Raw genomic sequence first — 21,179 nt, 5'->3', positions numbered from 1 at the left:
CATCCAGTTCATCTGGGCGGCACAGGTTGCTTGGGCTACCTAGGCTCAGGCTGCCTGTGTCCATTTCCACTCTATCTTTTTGTCTCATCTTTTCTGCTTCTTCCATAATAGCGCTAAGCCTGGGGGCGGACGCCGACAGAGAATAAATGAGAAATCACCTGCCGGAGAGCCTGGTCAAACTGCAATCCTCTTTCCATTCTCTTCTTGGGATTTTGGGCATGCATGCACACATGGCCATTATGAGTTTCAAGTCACTGAGTCTGGAACTCAAAGTGCAGTCAGCCATGTGGGAGTCCAGCCCCTTAACCACTACACCACCTGCTGGCCTCCTAAAATGCACTTTAATGAGCATACAGCCCTGTACTACCACATACATACCCAAAACTCATCTCTTTATGGACTTAAACACAATATACAATAGAAACTCAGCAGCAGTTTATCAAATAAACAAGCATGTGCATATTAGATCTGTAACTAACTTATCTTTGAGGAATATTACAGGACTCATTTCAACAGTATACGTTAAAATCACCAATTACTTAACACCTATGATCTCATTTAACATTTCTTTTCTTCCCTTCATTCTCAGTGAAGCTGGCACTGTAACTAACACTCTGCTTCAGTAATCATGACCTCTCAAGTCCTTCATCAGGAAAATTGGAACCAAAAAAAAAAATACTGGAACCAAATCCATGATCACAGGAAAATCTAATATCTAATAGCCTCCATTACATAAAGAAGCAGAGTACAGGACCAGCTATCCAAAACTGTTACATACCATCACACCTGACCTCTGCGTGTGAATCCCAACTTTCTATGGGACCAGGGTGATGGGAACATGGCAGGGACTGTGGGAGGGGGACAGGGCAAAGAGTGAGAGGGAAGCAGATGTCCTAATGACAAGCAAATAGTCGATAATTGTGACTTCTATGACATAACACTCTCACAAAATAAAGATCCCAGTGGCCATTGTTTCTTCTAAGAACAATGGCTTCCAGTTAACACATGGCATAATCTCTGAGATGATACAGCGCACTGACCTGTATATAATATGCACTCATGGAATTAAAGGATTATTAGGATACTGGATGTCCAAACACTGCTGAAATGTGGACCCACGGAAATAATAAAACTGCGGGCAACAGCAGGATTAGAAGTTGAAAGAATGACAGAAACTTTGCTCCACACAATCTCATGTGCCAGTACCTAGGCCACAAAAGCCTAATGACATTAGGCAGCCTGTACTATACGTTCTACTTCTTGTTTGGAAAGAACCTAGGAATAAGTACATCCTAAAGAGCCACAGCATTCCTCTCCTCTCTAAATGTATCAAGATGCCAAAATGTCAAAGGTTCAAGGTTAGAAAAAATTAAGGCAATAAATAAATATACCCTTTTAAATTAAAAGAAAATTATGCACATACACTGTACTCTACAAAATGATGGTCTCCCTGCTGACCTACACTTACACTCTTACACAGCTACCGTTTGCTGATGAAAAACCAGCAAAGGAAAAATATGAAGGCTCTGGGCCAACTGAGAGTCCAGAGACCACAGCATTGACCCAGAGAGCTGGTTCCAGAACTGTCAGGGATGAGGACATGTAAGTCTTACACATGGTCTGTATGAATATTCTGGTGACAACAAGATCTCTAACAGAATGCCACAATCAAACACAAGAATTATGGGGAAAATCTTGAGTGATGTTTCCAAACAGTACTAAGTTTAAATGAATATTCAAAATTTTTTTAAAAAAAGTTAATGAACATTTATGTATAACCACAAAATGTGTGGATTCCTAAAGGGATCTGAGAGGTCTTCCAATTCAACTCTCTTTAAATAGCCCAAAGCTATAAGGTAACTCAACTAAAGTTAAAAAAAAAAAAAGTTAGCTACAGAAGCAAGACCCAACTCTCCCCAGAGTGTGTGCAAAGTTTTTTCCACTCATTGAAAGTGACCTTGAAAACTCATTGAATGACAAACATACAATTTTACTGGCCACAACAGCAAGCAACAGACAAGTTGTATACAATAGTAATTTCAGCAAGAGCAAAGCATAGGCAAAATTTTAAGGAGGGTTTGTAAAGACCTTAAATATAAGCAAATTTTAGATATTAATAATAAATCATGGAAGTCGTTGTTTTAATCTGAGTTGTAGCCAGCAATTTGTTGCTTCAATCCCAAGGAAATCTATGCATTGTGTAGCCTAATTTAAAATGTAACACCAAACAGATCTGGAAAAGTACAGCTTTATCCTTGTACTTAATTTATACTAGAGTGTACTGTAATTAAGCCTGAAATAAAAGCTATATTCTGAGTAAAGACAAAAAGCTCTTGTTAATGACATTCCATTCCCAATGTAGAACATAACAAAAGGCTTCTTCATTTGGAGCCAACTGTCATTATACTTTGTAGCTTGTATGGAGCTATTGGACTAATATTTGTAGTGGGATTAGTGTTAGGATAACCAATCAGTTAACTCCTCCATGCAGTTTTCTATTATCCTCAAATAAATGGTCAAAAGAAAAAAAAAAAAGAAGAAGAAGAAAATTGGCAGGCAGAACGACAACTATATTTATGAGATTAAACTCTCAAACTCTTCGCAGTTTGCCGGGCAACTAATAACCATTTGCCAAGCTGTTCATTTAATAATGAGTCAGTTAAGCCAAATGTAAATGTCCCTCCAACTAAGCAATGCTACTATAGTCATATCCACATGGACAAGCTTTACCAATATACTGCATTTACAATACGTGCAAGTTGCCATGTAAGAACAACAAACTCCTCTCATTAGCCAAATGCACGCTACCCTGCAATTTCTTAAAAAATCTCAAATGTGTGTTTTTTGTATTTATGAAAACCAGAGTAATCCGCATATGATTTGGGAAGTATTTTCTATCTGTGTCACTCATTCTATATCAAAGGCCAGAGGTCCACCTCTGGGATCACTGATCACATGACTTTGGGTCATCCTAGAAAGTATGCCCCTTGACAAATAAAATGGAGTATCAACACTGATGCAATTCCAACTGGAAGATTGTGCAGCTAAAACAAGATACTGCTCTTCAAAGCAAAGTAAGAAGTAACTTATACAACAATAAGGAACACTATTATGATCAGAGGGGCAAGAAATGGTGTGGGCTACTCTCTAAGAAATGCATGTGTCAAAATAGGAGACAACACCAACCCACCAACCCTTTCTTTCCTCACACCCATCTCTGCATACCCATAGGTTAGGAAAAGCAACCAGCAGGTATCTCCTCCACTTTTACTTACCAATAGTTCATCCATACTGGTCTGGCATTTTTCCAAGTTGATCCGCTTTATTGCTACACGTTCTTGCCTAGGTTTGCATAGGGCAGCCTGAACCACAGCAGTAGCTCCACTGCCTGAAGGGAAATAAAAACAATGTCAGCTATTAAATGGCACAATGATAACTATTCATGTTCCCTTTCCTAAATAAATATTTTTTAAAAAAATTCTCTTACTAGGGCCAGCAGATGGTGTGATGGTTAAGGGCGCTGGATCCCCACATGGCTGAGTCCTGGACCTGGTGGCTAGCTTTCTCACTTTCTCTCTTTCTCTCTCTCTGTCCTCTCTGGTCAAAAATTAAATAAAATAAAGTTAAATAAAATCATTCTTTTTTTAAAAAAAAGTCTCCTACTTGACATAGTCAAAGCATTACCTTTTGATGTGATTTTTTAAAGAGTTTCTTAAATCCTGAAGAAAAAAAAAAAAAAACTGGACTTTTCTAGACAATGTATATCCAAGGACAGAAGGTCAAGAGACATAGACATCTACACACAATCCTGCATGGAAACCATTACCATTCTCAGGTCCTGATATTTTCTAACTTCAGTGCCTTTAAAATAACTCAGGCTCTTGACTTCACCCTAAACTAAACCACTTCAGCCTGAGCTACTTCAGGGCTTCCACAAGATGCTATGACAACTTATTTGTCCTGAGTACTCTTTGAGCTTATTTATCCTAAGTACTCTTTGAGCTTATTTTTTCAGAGCTTGGTCCACAATTAGAAAAACAGGAATCAGCCCTAGTATTCTCACGTTGAAAGCACAACTTTCAAGGAGGCCAAGCAAAATGATGCAAATATGTAATTAAAAACCTTCTTGGCATCCATGTGAATTTCCTATTTCTAAGGTTGCATGATCATTAGCTAATGCATTCAAACTCCTAAGAGACAGTCATGTCATTATCCATATTTTATAACAGCAAATTGTAGATGTGGAATGATTTGTGGCAGAGCACAAAGAGCTCCTAATCAGTTTTATCTATATTCCATAGGAATAAAAGTATCCCCACATTAAGGCCTCTCAACTTTGCAAACACTCAAAATGTCATTTTATTTACATAAACCCTCCACCTACTGCAAGACAGCAAATGAGAGCAATCACCTATGGTCATGACTGTATAAAAGGGGGTCAGCTGTGACGATCTAACTTTCTCCCTATGGTTTTTCTTTAGGTAATACTTGTCAAATGACTTGTCAAATAGCATTATAAAGAGAAGTAGGGACAATTTCGGCAGTAAGGAAGAAAGATCAGTGTCAGCTTTCCTAACACATGTGATATAAAAAAAATTTTTTAAACAAACAACAAAAAATACCCATGGCATTTCCAGTGCAAATCATGGGTTTCCTACCCTAAGGTTGTGTCAAAATGGGATTCCACAGGACTGGAGCTCTGCCCTCTCTTCTGATTTACAGCCTCATCATCAGCTCTGTCCTTCATTTGGTGACCGCAGAAGATCACTGTAATGTACTAAACCTAGTTCTCTAACTTCGTGGCTCTCATTCCAGGGAATCCCAATCTGTATTCTCCAGGGAAGAAAATCCATACATGCCAACACTGGTAGACACTTTGACCCTATAATTTTCCTTACGAGCCTGTACATTTTTGCCATGGCCCTCATTTTACACATAAGAAAACTGGGACTCAAAAAACTTGCCCAAGGTCACACAGCTATTAAGTTCCTAAGCCAAGATCTGAGTCAAGCCTACCAGACTTGAAGATTTGTGCTTTTTTTCTTCCTCCCACAAGCCAGAGCATACCCTTCCCTTCCTCACTTGTTTTGGTCTTAATTAAGAAACATTTTCTTCAGTCCTATATTGTTCAATAAAAGAGTCTAGAGGGAAGGTTCGAGTAAGCCTCACTCTCTAGATCAGTTTAGGAAGAGTGTGCTATTGAAAAAAGGGGCCTAAAAGGGTCCTCATTCCCTAACCTCACTGCTCACTCCATCAGCTGGCTACTCTGAGGCCTGGCAGACTGACCTCACTGGACCTGTCGATCACAGCACGCTGGGTTCCAAATATAAGAATGCTCCAGACGCCAGAGCCAAAGACTACAAAGAGCCCTGCTGATAGTAAAGTGTATTTTCCAGTCTTCAGAACAAGAGATGGTCACTGAAGAGGGCCACAGGGAAAGTGCTAAGTAGCTGGTCTACACTGAGCCTGATACCCAGCAGATAAATCAATAAACATTTTTAACCAGCTGCTGGTGGGAAGCCATCCTCAAATCTACCTGCTGTAAATCTCCCCCAATTCCATTCCTCCATCCTGAGTCCACATTACAGAACATTCTCAATCAGGGGAATAGAACAATGAAGAAGAAAACAAATCCCCAGGAAGGACCAAAAAAAAAAAAGAAAAGAAAAGAAAATTTAACACAAGGTTACCTTTCATAATCAGTTAAGTCCTCCACTACAAAAGTCTCCAGACTTCCACAGACACACACAAGAATATAGACACATACACAAACTCCACAAAGGAGGATAGAGTCTTTCAGTAGGGCTTTACAGCTAGAGAACTGCCACAGTGCCACTTCTTCACAGCAACAGTCGACTAAAGACTAATTGGCTGCTTGTCTATAGACAGAATATATACGAAGCTTCACGATTTCAGATCTCTGTCACGGCATGAACGGGTCTAATCACTGATTGAACAATCGAGGAAATTCTGCTCTGAATCCAAAGATTTCTTTTAACTAAAGGGGAGAGCGAGAACCAAGTGAGAGGTAGAGGGGGCTCAGACACAGTGTTACAGGTGGTAGTGCACTGCTCTGCAAGACTTGAGCCATGTGGCAAGGCCCAGGGTTCAGATCCCAGGACAGCCTAGACACAAAGGGCATGCCTATGATCCTAGCCAGCTGAAGGGAGGCTCACAATATGGCTGGACCCTGTCAGAGGTCCCTGACTCTCTGTTCCCAGAACTGCATGAAATGAACTTAATGTATAGGGAAACAGGATCTCCTAGAGAATAAGGAATTGTTTTTCCTACAGTAATTTGAAATACATAGTATTAGAAGCCCAGTCATCCTTACTCCTTGTTCACCATTCTCTACATCAGATTTTTTTTTTTTTCAAATTACTGGTCAGGATCAATTGGTTATAAAATCAATTTACTAGGTAGAGGCCAATGTTTTTTGAAGAAAAGCATCAGGACACATCATATATATGAAGGGTAAGAACTGCCCTATGAAACTTTTGTTTTGGTTATAGCCTAGATAAATTAGAACATGCTTCCTTCTAGTCATGATCAAAAGTTTGAAACCTGCTGTACTAGAGGAGGATTCCCAGGATTAGAGTAAATCCTTGCTTCAAAAGGACAGGAGGAGGTGACCTAACTGCATAATTCTAAAGGACATTTAGGAAACATAGGAAGACAGTCTTGCTTTAAGGACTTTTTTACACTTTGCTGATTCCTTTAGGAGGAAAAATGTGGGGCTTGTAAATCAGGAATCAGGTAAGTATTAGCAACATGAAATAAAATAAAATAAAATAAATTAATATGCTAAACACTTTGTATTTATTTTGAATAATATATCTACTTATAACTCATTAACATTTGGTAACATACTTCCAATAAAGTGTCATACAGTGTTTTGGGAATAAGAGGCTCTTAACAGTTTAGGAATTTCTATTTTATTCCTGACTCAAGTGAAATAAATCATTCTATAGGATTATGGCCTATATGCACAAGCTAAGAGAGCACATAAAATCTTTCAGTGTACTGCTATAAGTCACTCTATCTCAACTCACTTTGCTAAGCAATTCCAGACTAAGAACAGCTACTTAGAAGTTTTAGGTAGTAATTATGTCAATGGCGACCAGAGGCAAGAGATTCCTCGAGCTCACTAACAAGATACAGACTTTCCTTTGGGTTGACACCTCTTCTCATTTTCCCCTTTATACTGTCGCTGTTAGTAAGATAGATCGCCAGAGGACAGCAGAGCTGCATTTTACACTTTTGGTTTCCCAAATAAGTGGACATGTAATTTAGTATCACAACTTTGGATTTCACTAAAGTTTGTTAGAAATAAATGTGAAGAACTTCTGTGTTTCCTGTATAAAAATCACTACTACTTTCAGTCTGAACAGGATGGTTCTACTCCTACGACGCACAATAAATTTTTGTTTGTATTTAGGGCTAGAGTAAAAATGCTATCTTCCAAAATAACTTAATGATTAAGAAATACATTGCATATTTTCTTTCTTTGTCTTGACAGAAATCTCACAGCTAAATTTTATGTTTAATGACAGCAATTTTATGTTTAATCATAGCCCAGGTTTTCTGTGATTTCTTCTCTTTGTCTCTCCATTATATGGTTCCTGGTCCTTTACGCTTAATTAATTTATGCATGTATTTCTTCTGCTGCATGAAGTGATATACCCAGAGTCCTCCAAAGTAAAACCCTTTTAAAATGTCATTACCTGACCACCAATGTGAAATGTCATTAACTGACCACCAAAGTGAAAAAATATGTTTAACAACCACAAGGAGACTTCAGGCACAAAAAAAAGGAACAAAAGGGACCAGCACATGGTGTAATGGTAATGTCACTGGACTCCCACATAGTCAACCACAGTTCAAGTCCCAGACCTGGAGGCTTGAAACTCATGCCAGGTATGTGTGCATGTGCGCCCAAAATCCCAAGAGAAGAATGGAGGAGAAGTGATTGTGGTGTGACCAACCACCCTAGGGGGTGATTTCTCACCTCTGTCTCTCTCTGTCCCTCCAGAGAGAGACAAATCTCTCTCTCTCTCTAAAAAAAGGGGGGGATGGCAGCAAAAAGATATTTCCTTATATTAACTCATTAATAAACAGTAATTAAACCTCTACCATGTAGCACACAGGCAGCTGCTACATAATGAAGGTCCAAAGGTGACTGCTCCTGTTTCAAGTGGAATAAATCCTTCCACAGGATCCTTTCCTACATAAAGCTTAAGAGGGATGATTGGAATATTATTGTAGACTGAATGTCTGTGTCCCACTACCATGTAAATGTTCAAGACTCAGTCCTGATTGTGAGACCATAATGGGAGAGGAGGCCTTTACAGAGGCGATTAAGGTTAAATGGAATCATTAGAGTGAAATCCTGATCCAATAGGATTAGTATCCTCGTAAGGAGAGACAACCAAAGGGCCTATGTTTTCTCACCACCCTTTGAAGAGGCAAGAAGGTACCTGTATGCAAACAAGGAAAAGAGACCTCACCAAGAAATAAATCGGCTAACACCCTGATCTCAACTTCCCAGCCCCCAGAACTTTCTCACAGTCTGTGTTTAAAACCCAATGTATGGCATTTGGTTATGGCAGTCCAAGCAGATAATACGAAAGCCTTGCAATATCTGTTTTGTGACTCTCCCACTAACACCTATGATAAATAATATCATACTAATTAGAAGTTCTCTGAAACTTCCTAGTTAAGTCACCAGCAAGAGGCAAGATCCAAGTGCAAGGCCTCAGGTAAGCCATTGCAGTTTCCAAGTCTTTGACTAGTAATACCTATAGAAAGGTTAGACAGGGTTTCTACCCAAACAAGACACAGATTCTATGCCCTTGGGCCTAATTCTATCTAAACCTTGGTTTCCTTAATAAGCATAATAAAGTCTACCTACAAGGCTTCATAACATAATTTTCTCACATCTTTAGAAAACATTAACTCAATAAATGCTAGTCTCTCTCTTTGGGACTCCTTCCTCTATATCTAATATAAAGAAAGTAAACTATATCTAGATGTATATAGATATACATATATATATACATGTATACATGTATATCTATATATAACTACCATACATGGCAGCCAAGGGAAAAGAGGGCGAAGTCGCTTGAGGTCAGTACTAAGTTTCATTTTCCTTAGCACTAGGAAGATTCGGTCAGTTTAAAAGGAAGGGAAGGTGAGCTAAATTTGGAACCAAAGGGCTAAATGATTTCTAAGATTGATAATGCATGAAGAGTATAAGAGTCTAAAATATAAAAGATAACCCAGAGAATTCAGGAGCATCTATGAATTAAAATTCTATAGGAAAATGTCTCATATGCAATATACTTTGATATCTAACCTTAAAAAATTATTTAAAACACCTTTGTCCATCCAGATTGCAAGGGTTCATATCCTAGCCCTGCCACATGCTAACTAATTGTTCTAAGAGTTACTTAACTTCTCCATTTGTAAGAAGGCAATAATAGTACCTAGATCATGGGGTGGTTATGAGAATCAAGTGAATTAATAAATGGAAATTGTGCCTGGCACATAGTAAAATATGAATTAAATCTCAGTAAGTATTGTTCCTCAGGGAAATCCCTCCAGGCCAACTGGTATGCTGTTAATTTGTTATTTTAATGCTACATAATATTTCATGATATTGATATACCATAGTGTATTAGGCAATTTTGCTGTTGATGAGGATTCTTCTTGTTTCTGATTTTTCCTCCAATATGAATGATGTAGTAATAACCACCTAATACTTTAAAATATATATATATTACTCCACAATAATTTTTTTATTATAAAGTTAAGATGCAGTTAATTGTCCTGCAACCCCTTCCCATAAATGGCAGGATTTTAAAAAGAAGTTGGAGAAGGCATTCCATTAGCTTCTGTCATTAATTACAGTCACTGGAAGGAAGTGCTACCATCACATCTTACTTAAATGAGGAGCACCAAGCCAAAACTTTAATAAGGATGTGATGGTCTCTTAGCACGTGAGAGGACTTCTTACTTAGGCTTACCTGTCCTTCGCCAGTGAAGACAGTCCTGAGTGATACAGGCTTTCTTTTTGGAGGTGCTGGCTGATGGTACATAGTAAACAGAATAAATGGCTTCGGTTCAGCTTAATTCTACTCGTCTCTTTGCCAGCTTACTCTAAGTGCTCTATTTATATCATATGTCCACCCTCCAAGCTCACGAGGCCAGTCAGTCACATGAGGGCCTGAAGCTGGCTAGCGGAAGGCCTTGGGCAAATGATCACACATGTGAGCTCTACAATCTGCTGCAGCCAACTGTCAACTTGTGAGCTCACTGACCTAGCAGGGAACGATGGTCTGAGCTGTGCAGAGAAGTTGAAAATTGAGAATTTCTTGTGAGGTCTCCTCATGATAAGGTTGGCAATTAATTTTTAAAAGCACTGTGAGCCAGATAAAAGCTCACTGCAGACTATCTCTTGCCTATGTGCCTTACTGCTATTTGGTTTCAAAGATATCCCTTCCTTACCTGATGATCCATATTTTAAATTGTTTATCAGATTACACATGAGAAGTAGACATTTTTCTAGATCAAAAATGGTCACATTACATGCCAGCTGGCAGTGCAGTAGTAATGCAGCACTCTTTGATGCTGAGCCCACATGGGAAGGTCCCATATTTGCATCCTGAGCTGCCCTGCACACACCTGACACCCTATGCAGGCCCATGAACCTAGCTGGCTGAGGCTCGAAATAGATGCTAGTTTGAGAAATCTGTTGGGGGTAATTGTGTGCCTCTCTCTCTGATGGAAGAAATAAATCAGTAAGTTTTTAAATGGTCACATTTCATATAGTTCAACATAATATTGGCTTATATTAAGGACAATGACCTAAACTGACTTGTCATCTGTCACCATTCACCTCATATTAACACGACTTCACACACAGAGAAAACTTAATCAGAGCTGCTCTACTGTCACCTGTGCACTCCATGTGAGAGACCATGCACACAGAAAAAACTCTCAAGTTAAACACAAAGAATGGTTACCACCACAAAGGTTTTATACAATTTGTTACATGCATTAACTTATAGCCACTACAGCTGGCTTGTCTGGATAAATAATACACACAAAACATTGGCTACTTGGGCCCAGGCCAGAAACATCACATCTCCCAAGGTAGCTACAAATCAATGACCCTCCCAAATACCTGGTTTATGTCATGCCCAAACTGGCTGAGTTACGTCCTTCAGCCTCCAACAAAATAATAAGTTGTAGAGCCTCTGTCTGGGGTTGTTGGAGGAGAGTTACAGTACACTAGGTAGGGAAAAAAAGCAAAGGGCAGGGTGAGGTGGAGAAATGGCCACTTGGTAAAATGTACTTATGTTTCAGCACTGACCTGGACAAACTACTTTACCTGGGAAAACCTGGCTTGTTGAAATATTTAGAGGTCAGAGACCTCACTGAAGAAAAGCAGACCTTGTATGTAACTCATCAAGAACCATCTGATAATACCACAGAAAAACAAAACGTAGCCTGGGGTTCTGATTATAAGAGAGATAGAGGGAACTGGTGTGTGGAATCAAATTGGAATGAATGTAAACAAACTCACTTTAGACCTCAAGCTACATCTACAACAACAACTACAAAAAAAAAAAAAAAAACTCACTTACAAAACAGAAAGTGCATGGATTCTTATCATCTAATATAAAAAATCAATTGTTTAATCATTTTTGACAATGAAAATGATTATTAGGGGTATAGGTAAACCTAGGGAAAAAGAGGAATAGTATGTACATGATAAAGAGCTGTTAAGTATCAGACTACTTTCCACCTAATTCAACATGATTGATATTAAGACTTAAGCCTAGATATTTTTGTTTTCTTAATCATACCCCTCTCCTCCCAAAATGTGATTATGATTACTTGCCAGTTAAAGAAATATTTAACAATTACTCTCAAGAGCACTCCTTATAGATCTGGTCCCTTAAAGGTAAAACTGCATTCTAGAATTTATTTCTAATGTTGATACTTACCAACACGCAACACATATAATCTCTTTGTCAATAAATGTACACTCACACTTTAAAGGAATTAATTTTATTTATTATTACTATTATTGGATTTTCTATAAGGCACATGCACTCACAAGAGAGTGAGAGTGAGAGAGAAGGTGAGAAAGCAAGTGTCACTAGGTCCAGGATTCAAACCACAGTCGGTCATGTGAAAACCCAGCACCTTAACTAAGACACCACTGGCCCCAGCACTTACCTTTTTTTTTGGAGAGATTTTTTGCTATAGGGCACATGCACTTGCCAGAAACACAGAGACAGAGAAAAAGAAAGCAAGAAATCACCCTCCAGGGGGGATGGCCACACCGCAACCCTTTCTCTTTCATCCTCCTCTCGGGATTTTGGGCATGCAGGCACATGTACCCTGCTTGAGTTTTATGTTGCCAGGTCTGGGACTCAAACTGCAGTGACTATGTGGGAGTCCAGCCATGTAACCATTACACCATCTGCTGGTCCCCAGCCCTTACTCTTTTAAGAAAAAGACTACCTTGTTTTCCTGGGAAATGGAGCAGACATCCTAAGCCTAGGAACTGGCTAGGAATCACTTGAGATGTCACCTTCCTGACCAACCCCAAGCATTCAGTAACTAGTTCCAGTTCCCAGGGATGCTTAAAATGCTCACCCTAGCTCTTATGTGCTTATGAATAGATTTCCCTTGACCTTTTTTTAAAAGTTATTTAATCTTTTCTTTTTTGGGAGAGGTTTTTGCTATAGGGCACATGCACTTGCCAGAAACACAGAGACAGAGAAAAAGAAAGCAAGAAATCACCCTCCAGGGGGGATGGCCACACCATAATCCCAGCTCCATCATTCTCCTCTCGGGATCTTGTGCAGACACACACACATGCCCGGCGTGAGTTTAAGCCACCAGGTCCAGGACTTGAACTACGTTTGACTACATGGGAGTCCAGCAACATAGCCATTATACTAACTGCTGGTCCCAGGTTATTTAATCTTTTCCGTGAGAGTCAGAGAGAGGGAGAGAAAAGCACACTCCACTGAGTCTCATGCCACAATTGTCCTGCCCTCCTCCCCAACCTTCCTTCCCAGCCAGCATAGATAATGGATGCATGTGCCTGGCATTTACACACCAACCAGGGAACCAAACCCATAATCTTCCACATGGATCCAGCTTTGCGTGAGTAACACATCGCCACTGAGCCAGCAAGCTGGCCCCTTCAACCTTATTGTTCTAGAATTAGCCCTTCTACCTAAGCCACTACACAGAACATAGGAGGAATTCAGTATGTGTTTTCTTTTTTGAAGTCTTACAAACTTTTTAAGGTAACCCACATCAAAAAGTACATTTTACATCATTCCTTAATATATAAATGAAGATTCTGCAAAGTAATGTTTATTTATTTATTTATTTATTTTTTGGAGAGGTTTTCACTATAGGGTGTGTGCGCTCGCCAGACAGACAGAGAGAGACAGAGAGACAGAAAGTGAGAAATCATCCCCCAGGGGGGATGGCCACGCCGCAATCCCTTCTCCTCCATTGTCCTCTCGGGATCTTGGGCACGCACGCACACGAGCCTGGCGTGAGTTTAAGGCGCCAGGTCCGGGACGCGAACCGCGGTCGACTATGTGGGAGTCCAGTGACATAGCCATTACACTAACTGCTGGTCCCCACCAAAGTAATGTTTATTTTTGTCATATGGAGTACACTCCATACTTTTGATTCTACTCAGTTTTATTTATTTTTTTAGTGGTGATTACGAAGGTTGATTTATAGTCCATTAGTAGATTCCTGCAATGTGGGAAGATGTAGCAGATGATTTGTTAATTGTGTTGTTCATATTTTCTGTCCTTCGTAGTTTTGTTTCGTGCCATGATCATTATGCATTTTAATTTTCTTCTTGTAAGTTGTCAAATTTTGCTTTACATATTTCAAGGCTATATCTTACATGCAGATAGTTAGGGCATATCTTTGTGAATTACTCCCCTTGTCATTTATTTTAGTTTATTGCTTTTTGACTTAAAGTCTACTGTATCTGCCTTTATCAGCTATACCAAATTTCTTTTGGTTCAGATTGCCTGGGATATCTTTTTGGTGTTTTCTAAGTAAATGAAATGCACATCAACCCATCACTGAGGAGGTCATCTGTACTTAAGGCAGGCTGTGGCCCAAGCTCGGTCTCCATAAAGAGCAGTAGGCACTGGTCGGATTCATGCCATGCCGGACAAGTGAGAAGGAAGGGCACTTTCACTCAATCTGTTATTTCTGGATTGTTCATTGTATGTTTTTAAGTAGGTAGTAGTGGGCGGATGTGGCAGTGAACTTCAAGTAACAAGCCTAGGGAGACTAACTGCCTCAAGGCATTTCTGATTTGCAGAATATCCTGTTCAATTCTGGAGGCAAGTGTCGCAGGAGAGCTCATTCTGAAGCTAGTTCTGTTCCACCAGAATGGGCTCAGATCCTTTTTTTAAAAAAAATTTTATTTGCTTATTCATTTATTTTTTATTTTTTTAGTTTTGACCATGCACAGGGTGGGTGGGGGGTTGAGAAAGCAAGCCACCAGGTCCAGGACTCAAACTATGGTTGGCCATGTGGGAGTGTCCGGCACCTTAACCACCACACCATTACAAACTGAATCCACTGGTCACTGCTCAGAATGCAGGAGTCACACAAAATGTGGTAGGCTAATACAAACGAGGGCCTTACATGATTCTACCTGAGTACAGAGAAGTGACATAAAAGACCAAACAATGTGAAGAGGTAACAGTAGCCCATGGGAACCCTCCAAATCCATCTCTGGAAATACTGTCTCAGACACTGGGCTTCAGGATGGACACATTCGTACAGAAAAACCCTGATTTTTATATTCAGTAGAAGGTCACTTTGAAGTCCTTGTCTCCTGCAAACTCAAAGCCCCATGATCTGGCAGTATTGAAAAACTTCCTGTTTTGCTCTGAGGGGGTAGACCAACTCCTCCCAGCAAAAACCCCCTCATTTTACTGATTAAATCAACAACATAGAAGCCAACATTCCACAAAGGAATGTCCATTGCTATTCACACAGATAAAGAGATACACCCACTGGCAAAGGCCAGAAGGCACAAGTGTCTTGGTTCTAATAATGTATGATACAGTGATGGCCTCCCATTCCTAACTGTCCTAACTGTAAGCCACCTGGAATAAAGAAGGACCCTGAAAGAAAGAGAGAGAGAGAGAGAAGAAAGAAGGAAGGAAGGAAGGAAGGCAGGCATGCAGACGGACAGATGGACAAAGTATCTACTTTGAGTTCAGACTCATTCCAGTCCATCTCAGCTACATGCACATTGGCTTTGTATAAGTAAGAAAAAGATATTACTCTGATTGGATACAACCCAAGTGTAGCGCTTGACAAGTGGACAATGCACAATTAGGGGGGGAAGCCCTTTTCTTTTTGCTAATACCATCAGAGCTGTCCACTAAAAAGGGTTGAGTTTTCAGCCCCTTCTTAGCCTTCTGTCAAAGGTTATTAGCATATCCATAGCCCTAACTACTAAAAACAATTAAGTTTGTTTCAAAACCCTATGACAAAAACCGTAGATCCGAGAAATAGCCCCATGGGAAGGCCCTGGATGTGGGCTAATTTTCTTAAAACTTCTGAGACAAGGTAACTACAATAGCAATACCTGAAATGTCTGTATAAAAGGTAGGTTCTCTGGCTCAGCTATACTGGTACAGGCTAGAGGGCACCACTGTGTGATATGGGAAGCTCTGGTTTGGATCCCCAGGTCAACCTGTACTTGCCATACACATTTGTGATCTTGGCTGGCTAAAAGGCCTGGGGAAGGGTCACAAGAACTCGGTCTACTACAGTCTTTAGAGAGAATGCCTTTCTTTTCCTCTCCCCTCATGATCACCTCTGCTCCACTGACCTCAGTTCCTGCTGCCTTAGTATTATCTCGCCCTCTTCAAATTCTACTCCTGGGAGCCGGCACTGACATTTTTTTTTTGCCATGATGATTGGGCATAGAGAAAATCATGCAGGAAAATGATTCAGTGTTTGAGATAGATGTAGTCTCACTCCTAAAGTAATTGAACATCCTTGGCTACCATACCCAGGAAACTAAGTAACTAAAAAAGTTAGGCAGAAGAAAAAGTCCATTCACTTTACTGCCATTGACCCTCCCTATCTCTTCATCTGACTTGATTATACTCATAACTGAACTCCTGTTTACCTGGCTTCCACTGGCAACCTGAGGTTTTCCCCCAAATTACAATCACAGAACAGGAAGGAAGGTCAACCGCTGCATAGTAGAAGCCTTCTCTCCCCTTTCCCAACATGTTTTCTCCTAGAAGCAGGGGAACAATGTCACAGTCTGACATGACAGCAGAAAATAAGAGCCACAAAAGAAGATGCAAATTACAGGAACACAAGTGCAAAGTGTCATGGAAAGCTGTATCTTGGCAACCCCCGCAGGCCCTGAAGACATCACTGAATGAGAAGAAAGTTGCAGAAGCCCCCAGAGCTGAGCGGTCCAGACCATCCACCCCATCCTTGGGATCCTGGCAAGACATCAGTAGACTGCTCCCTCAAGTCATTTTTATGCTAGGGGCCAAAGAACTGGGACTACAAAGGAAGTGAAAGACAAAGAAAACATAAGGGGTCATTTGTGTACCCTGTGAAAATGTAGATGCTGATTTAGGAGGTCTGAAGTAGGATCTGGGTTCTACATTTCTACAAGTTTTCAGGTGTTATGATGTTGCTAGTCCATGTATCACACTTTGAGTAGCTAGAGCACAGGGCCACAGCATCCCTAAATCAAAAAATATCACTAAAGCTCAAAGCCTCCCAAGAAGAGAACAGTTTAGAAACTACCTGACCACCTTCCTAGTGATCTATGGGAGGTGGAGAAGGCAGATGTGCGTCACAGAAAACCAGATGTCTGGAGTGTCAAAAATAAGAGGGAATGATCTCTTTGCCTACAAGAGTCCAGAAGGTATAAAGCCCCCTCCAAGGAGTCAGGGAATCATAGTTAGGGACTTGATGGGCATTTAGCTCTTCAAAAAATGAAGAGTCAACATTCCTTCCACCAAATCACATTTAAGTTCACTATCTGGTTTTTCAGGTGCATTTTCAAAAACTCACTAAATGAAAGATGAGGACAGTTCTATTTACTGCCTTAGTGGACAAAACGTAATTGAATTTCAGACTATTTCCAGCAACTATGGTTAAAATTATTTTGGGTTTCAGTTATCTGGTAATTTACTTTATTAATCCAGAAAACATGATACCTCAAACATTATGAATAACTAAAGATACACAGAAGACAAAGTTGGACAGTCATATCACTGTATTTCCTTTTATTCTACATATATTGAGATCCTAGCCACACATTAATAAATTTTATAATAGCAAAGATATGCCTAAATTTGACATATACAGATTACCTTGTATGATATATAAGAATGAGACTCAGAGCCAATAGATGGTGTGGAGGTTAAAACGCTAGATTCCACATAGCTGACTCCATGGTTCAAGTCCTAGACCCAACAGTTTGAAAAATACGCTAGACACATCTGCGTGCATGCCCAAAATCCCAAAAGGAGAATAGAGGGGAAGGGATTACATCATAACCATCCCCTCCCAGGGGTGATTTCTCACTTTCCATCTCTTTGTCTCTCCAGCAAGTATACACGCTCTATAACAAAATAAATTAAATAAATAAATGGGAAAACTAAAACAATGAGAAGCATTATAAATGCTGTTTTTAAAAACTGAAAGTACTATCTTACAGCATGAAACCAAAGCTCCTATACCTGTGACACAGCTTGAAAGAGAATCAGAAAAGTAGTCTACAGAGAGCCACTTAGAACAGCAAGAATTTCTATATGACTTTTAATCACTAGTTCACTACTTTTTTTTTATAAAGAATTAAGCTAATTAAACTAACAAGTACTTGTTTCATTAATATTTTAACAAATAAACTTTTTATTTCCTTTCTGTTTCATTGACTCGACTTAAATGATAGAAAGTATTTCATTTTCCATTCTTGCTGCCAGGTTTTCAGTTAACTAATATTTCTACCTGAACTCTAAGCTCTCAGAAGACAGTTATCTACTCCCTTGATTTATCTTGTTCAATGCCAGGATAACTCCTCCTGGACATAATGTAATGAAAGCCTGCTAGTAATAACATACAAGTTCTCAGGTTTAGACTCTAGGCTGCTGCCTGGAGTCAAGATCAAAATTCCAGTTAGCATAATGGCTATGTTGCTGGACTCCCATGTAGGCAACCGTGGTTCGTGTCCCCGACCCAGTGGCTTAAAACTCACACCAGACACATGTGCATGCGTGCCCAAGATCCCGAGAGGAGAATGGAGGAGAAGGGATTGCGGTGTGACCATCCCCCCTGGGGGGTGATTTCTCGCTTTCTGTCTCTGTGTCTCTCTCTGTCTGTCTGGCGAGCGCATGTGCCCTATAGCAAAAACCTCTCAAAAAATAAAAATTCCAGTGTATAGATCAAAACTCCAAAAAATCTCAAGATTCAAATTTGATCTCCTAATGAGTAAATTAGCTTTACTTTTGTTACCTGCCAAAGATAATACTTAAGCCCATTCAGTCCCAATAACATGAACAAAATGAGTGGATAGAGAAAGAAACTGTACTACCATTAATGAGGATGGGCAGAGAAGTGACAAAAAAATATGATCTACAAACTATGTAAAATAATTACATCTTCATTGCACAGATAATAACCATGCTTTGGAGGTAGAAGGAATTTCAATTAATGGCTAATACAATCACCTCAACTTGTATCTCATACAACCATAATGATGGAGAATATGTTCTTGTGTATTCATTCAACAAATCTTATTGAGCTCCTAGTATATGTCAGGTACTATTTAAGGTACTGGAAGGGAAGCACAGAACAAAAAGAGCCTGCCTTCCAATATTTTTACATTTTAATGTGAGATGGGGTGTGGATTTTTTAAAAAATCTTGATTAGGGCCAGCAGATCGTGTGGAAGTTAAAGTGGTTGGATCTCACAGTTCAAGTGTCAGACATATGGACTTGAAAAACACATTAGGTGCACGTGTGTTTGTGTTTGTGTGTGTATGTGTGTGTGTGTGTACCCAAAATCCAGACAGAAAAATGGAGAAGGGACTGTAATGTGACCATTATCTCTGGGGAAGACTTCTCTCTCTCGTACTCTCCCCATCCTCCCCTCCCAGCAAGCGCATGTACCCTATATAGAAAAAAGAAAAAGAAAACCATGATTAAGATAATTTCAGATTACACTAAGTGTCATAGCAAAGTAAAGTATTTTGAGAGTACCTGATCTGTAATGACCAGGAAAGCCTTTCTGAGATGGTGACCTCTGGGCTGATGAGGAGCCAGTCACACAAAGATCTGTGAACTGAGCATTTGAAGGAGGAATAGCATACAGCGTATGCAGAAGGCCTGTGGCAGGAATGAGTGTGAAGAGCTGAAGAGACAGAGACAAGGACAGTGAGGCTGGAGTTTATTAACTAAGAGGATAAGTGGAAAAGGATATGGTAGCCAAGTTGGCATTGAAAGTATTATAGACCAAAGTGAGTGGATAATTTTGCAAAGGAAAATTACAGGACTTAGCTTACAGGTCACAAAGGTCACTGTGGCTGCTATGTGTAAATAATGAAATAATGTTGTATATGGGGCAAGGGTAGGTGACTGGTTAGGCAGTTGTTGCAGGTATGGAGAAAAGTGGTTGAGTTTGGGAATATACCTGTAGATAAAGCCAAGGATCTGCTGATAGAGTTAATGCTGGGGGGAGTGATGAAGGAGGTGGTATCTAGGTACTAAAACTCAATATGCAATCCTCTCTGTTATAATCATCACAATATTTCATTATAAATAACCTTCATTCTCTCTTCACCCTTTTCAAAACTTTGCCAATGCCAGCCCATCAACCAGAGTATGTTCTGCATGCTCCAGATGACAATTTGAAATGCTTGAGCTGCCAAGTATTGTTCAACCAATCTTTGAGATCAAATACACGGAAAGGGGAGGATGCAGGGAAGAATAAAAATTGAGTTGCCACAGTCTGCCATGTGCTGAGAAGAGGAAAGCAGGGGTGGGGGATGTGTTTCCACATATTCAAGAGCTCTTTCGGGGGAGGGGGAAGAGCTGTTGAGTCACCTATTACAAATAGATATTCATGTGTTCTACCCTCCTATAAGGAAATGTTACAAGAACCAAAAGAAATATAAACATCTGGTATGTGTAGGTGTTTTTACCCTTACTACTCTTTTTCTTTTAGAGGTTTAAAAGAAATACTTACCTAGTGAATGAAAGCTCTTTTCCTTCCTTCCTTAAAATTAGGAAGTACGGGGAACCAGCAGTTAGCGTAATGGCTATGTCGCTGGACTCCCACATAGTCGACCGCGCTTCGTGTCCTAGACCCGGTGGCTTAAAACAGGCTGGGCACATGTGCGTGCGTGCCCAAGATCCCGAGAGGAGAATGGAGGAGAAGGGATTGCAGCGTGACCATCTCCCCGGGGGTGATTTCTCACTTTCCGTTTCTATGTCTCTCTCTGTCTGGCGAGCGCATGCTCTCCAAAAAAAAATTAAAACGTACCAAACAACAATAACCCATTACCCAAACACAGCTATGTCCATGGTTGTATATCATATTCTAATCCTTATTCATACATACAAATACACACTTATATATACTCACAACCACAGTCACAATAACTGTGACTTTCATTCTACTATTTTCAGTGAGAATTTTACCGCAAACATGTTCATGTTCAAAAACATGTACATAATTATATTAATGGTAGTACAACAAACCAACATGTTTTGAGCCATAAACTACTGCCCTTAGCCCTAAGAATGAGCATTTGAATCCCCCTTTATCTCAGTGTGATACAATAATTTCAAAGAGATAACCAACCTTTTGTGCAAATGAAAGCTAAAACAATGCCAAGTACATAAGCCTCAAGACTCTTGAAAAGTTGCTGTACTTAGTAACTAATCAGATTGCTTATAAAATCATTTATTTGCCAATATTTGTCAAACCAAGTGAGTAAGGGGAAATATATTGATTTCATTTAGAGATTATTTACCTAGGATACTACAACAACACACAAAACACAGTAGGAAGTCAGCTGAACCTCCACCAGAGTGTGCAGTTTTTTTAAATGGGTTAAT

The 21,179-nt window shown here is 39.8% G+C and overlaps 1 protein-coding gene across 1 annotated transcript in view; it reads right to left on the bottom strand.

Moving 5' to 3' along the window:
* STK39 (serine/threonine kinase 39) overlaps positions 1–21,179 on the bottom strand; it is a 340,812-nt gene that overhangs the window by 269,928 nt on the left and 49,705 nt on the right. The window contains exon 2 of the mRNA XM_006153572.3: positions 3,276–3,388. Within this exon, the coding sequence (XP_006153634.1) occupies positions 3,276–3,388 (113 nt within the window). The remainder of the gene's footprint in view (positions 1–3,275; positions 3,389–21,179) is intronic.

The sequence above is a fragment of the Tupaia chinensis genome, unplaced genomic scaffold, assembly GCF_000334495.1.
Source record: "Tupaia chinensis unplaced genomic scaffold, TupChi_1.0 Scaffold000381_1, whole genome shotgun sequence".
NCBI classification, from domain to species: domain Eukaryota; kingdom Metazoa; phylum Chordata; class Mammalia; order Scandentia; family Tupaiidae; genus Tupaia; species Tupaia belangeri.
This window is presented reverse-complemented; position numbering and strand designations above follow the sequence as displayed.